Source organism: Ostrea edulis, chromosome 4, assembly GCF_947568905.1.
Source record: "Ostrea edulis chromosome 4, xbOstEdul1.1, whole genome shotgun sequence".
Taxonomy (NCBI): Eukaryota; Metazoa; Mollusca; class Bivalvia; order Ostreida; family Ostreidae; genus Ostrea; species Ostrea edulis.
The window spans coordinates 67,067,882-67,075,316 of record NC_079167.1 but is presented as its reverse complement, the minus strand read 5'-3'; the positions used below and the strand labels follow the sequence as shown (position 1 = coordinate 67,075,316).

The following is a 7,435-nucleotide window of genomic DNA, read 5'->3' as shown; positions in this document are numbered from 1 at the left end:
ATCACTTAAAACTACATATCACTTAAAAATACATACCACATGTAAATACATATCACTTGTAAATACATATCATTTGTAAATACATACCACATGTAAATACATATCATTTGTAAATACACATCACTTGTAAATTCATGTGTACATATCACTTAAAAATACATACAACATGTATATAGATATCACTTGTAAATACATATCACTTGTAAATGCATATCACCTATCAAACTAAGACTTACGGTTTTTGAGAACAATTGTCGAGATGTTCTCCTACATGTATATATGATGTACAGTGCAAAGGAGGAGATCAGCTATTTAACTCAATCCTGACCCCGGTGTTACAGTATGAAGGAATGACCCCGGTGTTACAGTATGAAGGAATTACCCCGGTGTTACAGTATGAAGGAATGACCCCGGTGTTGCAATATGAACAGGGTCCGGTGTTACAGTATGAACAAACGTTAATATAAAGGACATCATAGTGTTTGTTCGTAACAAACCGAAGCCTTAAGGTTCATGAGAAAAATATTTCAAAAGATTTTTCTTGTGTAAATCTTAACTGTGATGTTTGCTTCGACACAAGATGGCTGACAGAACACTATATCTTTATGGAATGAGAGTACCAAACCCCCGGATGCGTAACCCGAACGAGTTTACCCAAGATTAAGCGGAGATATAAATGTCTAGGTGTTGCGTGATTGGCTAATATCAAGAGTGAAATTATTTGGAATTGAAAGAAATATTATAGAGGTTTGAATTTATTGTCAGGATGAAAAATTATCGCACAAAATCGAGAAATGCCTGAGGAAATTATCATGGTAGGGGTGTGCTTACAATGAAGGGTGTAATTTACTGCAGATTGCTATGTGTTGTAAAAAAAAAAATAAAAATAAAAAGTACAAATATGGCCGAAAAAAGGCACGGGATCCTATATAATTTTTGTCGTTTTTTATCAGCACTTGGAATGAACTTTGAAATGTTTGCGGTCATTTGTTTAAAATCAATATAGTTAATTAGTGAGAGGGCCAAAGGTTAGTATTAAGGTCTATGGGAAATGAATTGGTACTATTTTCCCTATATACACGTACATCATCAATATGTACCTTACTTTGATAACGCGTACATGTATTTAAACACAACATACATGACATTAACTCTCTATTGTGGTCCCGCCCTTGTCCCAGGGTGTTTGAACTATTTTGGACGGATACTTGCACACTGATTTAAATTTTCACATATTCCTACACTCTAAACACTATTAAACTCCAACTGAGGCGCCGAGGGGCATGGTTTGATCAAAGTTGATTCTAGACTATAAGACGACTCTTAATTCAATAAATTGAAGCTACTGTATGGGGTTCTGTAGACTTCACCCTACTATATTTGATTGAAATTCTGTAAACTTCTACTTCATCCACATGGTTTGAAAAACCTCGGATCTTCACTACATGGAATTCTTCACTGCATGGAAATGCTAAGAACTATGAAAATTTAGATTTTTCTGGACTATTGGTTTGCGGGAAGAATTTCTCAATGTGTCATCTTATTTCCATGGTATCACAATGATCTATCACAGCTATGTGACAGATGAAGGTCAACGTGATAAACCGAGATCACTTTTTGTCACAAATGCATGTGACAATGGCCGCGGGCCTAGTGATTCTCAGACAACTCTGATTAGAGATCAGGGAGCACACGTCTCGGTTTACAACTTTGAACAATACAAAATAACACGTTCATTGGAAAGGCAAGCTACGGGACTAATAACACACTAATTATCCTCAAACGTAGTTTATACAATCGGTGAAGTCCAGATTTAGAATGTAAATAATTAAAAAAAAAAAAAAAAAAAAAAGAAGCCAAAACAAACCCTCAGGAAATATATTCTATTTACTGTATTCAGTATTTTTGTGCAATATCTTATTGATAGCAACAGGGGATGTTTACTCCTCCTAGGCACCTGATTCCACCTCTGGTGTGTCCAGGGGTCCGTGTTTGCCCAACTATCTATTTTGTATTGCTTATAGGAGTTATGAGATTGATCACTGTTCGTTATCTTCACCTTGCACCGATACAAAGAGTGTATATATACTACTCAAAATTTGATAAGGATCATAGATATTTTTCTGTTTAAAAAATTAATAACTGCATAACTGGCAATATTGTGTCCAAGTGAAATCAAAAACGTCTTCAACAAACTTGCACATGCATTTCATGCCATGGGAAATGCGTTTTTCATCACAGTTTATGCTTTTGCTACCATTGCACGATTTTCACTCCGGCATCAACACAATGCCCCCTCAACGTGTAAGGCGTCGCCTGACGACAGAACAACTGGGCAGATGTATTGGAATGCTTGACGCTGGCTATTCACAACGTGACGTTGCAAATGCACTAAACGTCAGCCAGAGCGTTGTAAACAGGGCCTGGAACGGACAACAAACTTTTGGTACAGCAGCACACCGACATGGGGATGGTCGTCAGAGGTCGACAACCCAACGCCAACACCATTTTGTGGCTCTTCAGGCACGACGCCATCCCTTCTGGACAGCAACCAGCCTACGTAACGACCTCCTGAACGCCTCGGGGGTGAATGTGTCCACTCAGACGATACGGAATCGGCTTCACAATGCAGGTCTCAACTCGAGAAAGTCATGTGTTCGAGTCCCTCTGACTGTTCGACACCGGCGGGAGCGATTGGACTGGGCTGAAGATCATGTCACTTGGACACAGAACGATTGGGTTCAAGTTCTGTTCACCGATGAGTTCAGGTATTGTTTGGGCTTTACAGACAGGAGGCACCGAGTGGGGCGACGACAACGTGAACGTTTCCATGATGCCAACATCAGTGAACATGACCGTTATGGTGGTGGTTCCATCATGGTCTGGGGTGGAATCAGCAGGGATGGAAGAACAGATCTTCATGTCCTGGAGAGAGGAACAATGACGGGGGTGCGGTACCGGGATGAGATCATCGATGTTTACGTCAGACCCTACGCTGGTTCTGTTGGCCCTGAGTTCATCCTGATGGATGATAACGCCTGTCCTCATCGCGTCAGGGTGGTGGAGCAGTACCTTCAGCAGGAGACAATTGTCCGTATGGACTGGCCAGCGCTCTCGCCGGACTTGAACCCGACTGAGCATGTATGGAACATGCTGCAGGTTGCCCTTTCACGCCGTAGAGCACAACCCACGACTTTGGCAGAGCTCGGAAACGCCCTCGTGGAAGAGTGGAACAATCTTCCCATTGGAAACATCCGGGTGCTTATTGACAGCATGGCTCGACGTTGTCAAGCCGTCATTGATGCAAGGGGAGGCCATACCCGGTATTGACACTTCATCGACTAAGTGTAATGATGGACTATCCCCAAAAAACTGTGTAATTCTTTCTCTGGTTTGCTGTTAACTTTTTGTAATGAAATGCCTTTTGGTGTTGTTATCAGATTTCAAGCATTCCGTATTGATAAAAGTTCATGCCGTTCATGAATTTTCATTCATAACCTGAGTAAACACGTTTCTGAGTCAAATTTATGTCTTTTGTTATGTTAGTGGTAAATTACACATATATAACCTAGTGATCCTTATCAAATTTTGAGTAGTATATATCTAGTCCAAACATGGGCTTCTTCCAAAAAAAAAAATTTTTTTTTTAAATTTTTATCATTTCCTTTCTCTCTTTAAAAGCATTTGATAATTTAGCAGGTTTTATCTACAAATGATTATAATCGCATCTCATTATGACTGCCACATCCTGTTTAAAGAAAGTACGTACAAATCAGTTAAGTAGTGGATATTGACTCCATGTACCTACATATCAACATACTCGGGTAAAACAATCACCGTGTGTTTCGGTGCGTGCTTCTATTGAATTAAATTCTAGTGAATTATTCTTCCATTGCGGGTGTAAATTGTTCTGATGGTCAATTAGAGAGAACGTATAATGATCGGGAAAAAATAATATATTGACTTTAACGGATAGCGTGAATTCGGACGATGAATGAATTTAAACAGAAAAATCTCAAAATATCCTGCTGACATATTCCTAGAACAGGTACATGTACGCGCGTATATCGACAAGAAATACTTGGAACTTTTCCCTTCGAGTTCAATAAAGGGCACGATTTGAGGTGAACATTTTCTAATTTCATTTTTCCAATTTTATTGTTTACAATGCCTAACTAAAGTATTTCTAATGGATAACCAACATTTGAATATCAGTTGTTGAGTTACAAGTGAGATAAAGCTCTCACAATTCTTTGATATGTAAACAAGGCTCTTTCCATGTTTTTGTTTACATATACATGTAGTTTGTTTAATAGAAAATAACATGTTTAAAACAAAGTAAGATGTGCCAAACACTAGAAGCTATTTAATATTGTGTTCAAAATTAACTTGTAAATTGAAAAAAAAAAATCTACTTTAAACGAAACTTTTACTAGCATATTCAACCTATGTAAACAAAAACATGGCACAAGCCTTGTTTACATGACAATGAATTGTGAGCTCTGTATCTCCCATATACCTCGACAACTGACATTTAAATTTTTGCTGACTATAATTAGAAATACATTCTAAAATTATAATGAATTTAAAAATTTCAGCTCAAATCGTGTCCATTTCCCCTTAAAACCTAAAACTCGTGAACCTACAATTTATCTATCGTTAAGTAATTGTTAACAGTGGTCAGTACCGGAGACATATATAACATTGTTATATTATCATTATACGGGTATTTCACAATCATTGTAGATAAATGAATTTATTTCATTTGAAGTTTTCTATTTACGTTTCTTATCACCATAGAATTAAGTCAACAGCGACACATGAACTGTTGACAAAACTTTGGACATACATATACATGTAAGAACAGTGGTAAAATTAACCGAAATCCAATACTCACGGTAGCCTGGTGGTGGCGGGGGTGCCTGACTATACCCCACACCACCCGGCTGACTGTATGCTGGGGGTGGAGGAGGTTGTTTACTGTCCATTTTGATGATGAAGGATTGAATCTATTCACCCAGTTCCTTATCCGTAATCCTGCTTGTTCGGGGTACAATTATGGAACTCTGAAAGCGTCATAAATGGAGAAAACCAAAATTGGTGTCAGGAATTTCAACATCGTTCATGCATAGCTTATCCACAGGCTCTCGACGTTCTTTTTAAATCAAATAAACATATACATACATATACACACACATATATGTATATGTATATATATATATATATATATATATATATATATATATTGTCTTCCAATGAGCAAGCTATTCAATATATATATATATATATATATAATCAAAATAGAAAGAGTTGATATCACACAGTCAAAATAATTCAATAAAAAAAGCGGGAAAATATACAGTTCCAAAATATATTTAAATCCCTAGCGCTTTCTGGATTTTAACATCCATCCTCAGGTGAATACAAATTAATGGTATTCATTATTAATTTGTATTCACCTGAGGATGGATGTTAAAATCCAGAAAGCGCTAGTGATTTAAATATATTTTGGAACTGTATATTTTCCTGCTTTTTTTATTGAATTATATATATATATAAGTCAGCAATGAGCAAGCTATTCAATAGTTTGTACAGGAAGGAAGACAATTTTTATTAGACCTGAATATAATTAATAAAACTTATACATGTAACATGTCATAAAAAACCTCATGGTTGTATTAGAAACTACGCAGAACTATCAAGAACCATAAAGAGAGTTTTTCATTCATTAAGCATATCTCATTTATTCTATATGGTCATTAAATATATGTGGATGCATCTTGTCATATCGTTACACGATTACCTTTTTTTTTTTTTTTTTTTTTTTAACAAAGCATCGAATAGACAGCTAAAATCTGAACAATTCTAACAATCATTAATGTAGGAACACTTGTATGGGTTTCAAATACAAACATTTATATCTACCCTTTGAATGAAAGCAAAAAAATATTATATACATCATCAATCAGGAGACTTTGTGGTTTTTGTTTTTGAATATATGTTTTTATTCAAGTTTCAGGTGTATTTGGGGTGCTTATATGGCAAGTGGCATTTAAGAAGCTGACTTAATTTTACAAATGTTGAAGTACCAGAGTATGCAAATGAAACATACATGAATGTTATCAAATTTTGAATGTCATTAAAAGAAGACTTGCTTCAGAGTATCATATAAATTATAACGGAATTCCAAGAAAACAATCATGACCTGTATATGTCGTGCTGATAGCCCGGATCTGCAACACGTAATATGGCGATTACTTGCTAAACATACTTGCAGCTACAGCATATACAAACCAAAATAAGTGGGTTTTTTTTTTTATACATCTATCTATTCAATAACGAGTTGCTTTTATATCTTAACACCGCCATTGCAAGGAATACTTCTTGAGAAAACTGCGTATAAAATGGTAAATAAATGATATATGTTAATGATAAATAAAAATAGATTGGCGGCCAAACAACAAATAAGGTTTATGATTATAAAGAACACCAGAAAAGCCAAATTTTTGTTATGTTTTTACACAACGAGAGGACTTACATGAATCCAAGAATTCCTGGTACATAGTCATGAAATTGATGAAACGTTGTTACTTCTGACTGTATGGTATATACCATAAACTACAACACTACATGTTATAATCGTACGGAAATACTTTATCATCAGGATACATCGTAATCCATAGTGATCACGAAGTAAACAGTTTTCCTACTAATTATGAAAAAGATGATAAATGATATACACCGAAGTGCACACCTTTGACAAAATGCAAGATAAGTAGAAACATGTATATAAACATGTACGTACATCGGCAAACAAGCTTATAATATATAATGAAAAATTCAGTATTTAAAGCACATGGAATATATATTGCACACAGCGGATTCCATAGACAGCTTTAAATCCTTATCACATGACCAACATTTCAAAATACCTACACGGATATTTCAAAATTGATCTACCACTCGAGTGAACAATGCCATGTATATCTAAGCCCACCGGCCAAATGAAGTAATATCTCCACTCTAACGTGGAAACATTACGATCTATCGGACGAAAACACAATATTTTTCAAAACATTTTCCTCCCGAGATAAACATCATGCCACATTTAAGTATTTATTTATCAATCTGAACATATTTCATTGTCTAATACATGTACATACAAATGGATTGTATATACATGCAAGTTCTTGCAACTTAATGATCCTCTCCAATATACTTATATACAATGCATTTATAAAATGACAATATTGTACATACATTATGAACATGCACTGACCTTTCCCCCGTGATCACACAACAACCAGTTACATGTGACCATCGATATTGTCGTTTGATTGCATGCACATTGGGTATATTACAACAACAGCGTAACAGTTAGTTTAGAGGAATGTACATACAGTGTAGAGTACTAAGGCTGTCTTATAACCTCCGA

At 35.8% G+C, this 7,435-nt stretch overlaps 1 protein-coding gene across 1 annotated transcript in view; it reads right to left on the bottom strand.

Moving 5' to 3' along the window:
• Positions 1-5,069, bottom strand: part of LOC125670881 (LITAF domain-containing protein-like) — a 7,318-nt gene extending 2,249 nt beyond the window's left edge. Inside the window, exon 1 of the mRNA XM_048906326.2 lies at positions 4,898-5,069. Within this exon, the coding sequence (XP_048762283.1) occupies positions 4,898-4,988 (91 nt within the window). The 5' untranslated portion in view covers positions 4,989-5,069. The remainder of the gene's footprint in view (positions 1-4,897) is intronic.
• Positions 5,070-7,435: the final 2,366 nt, after the last annotated feature.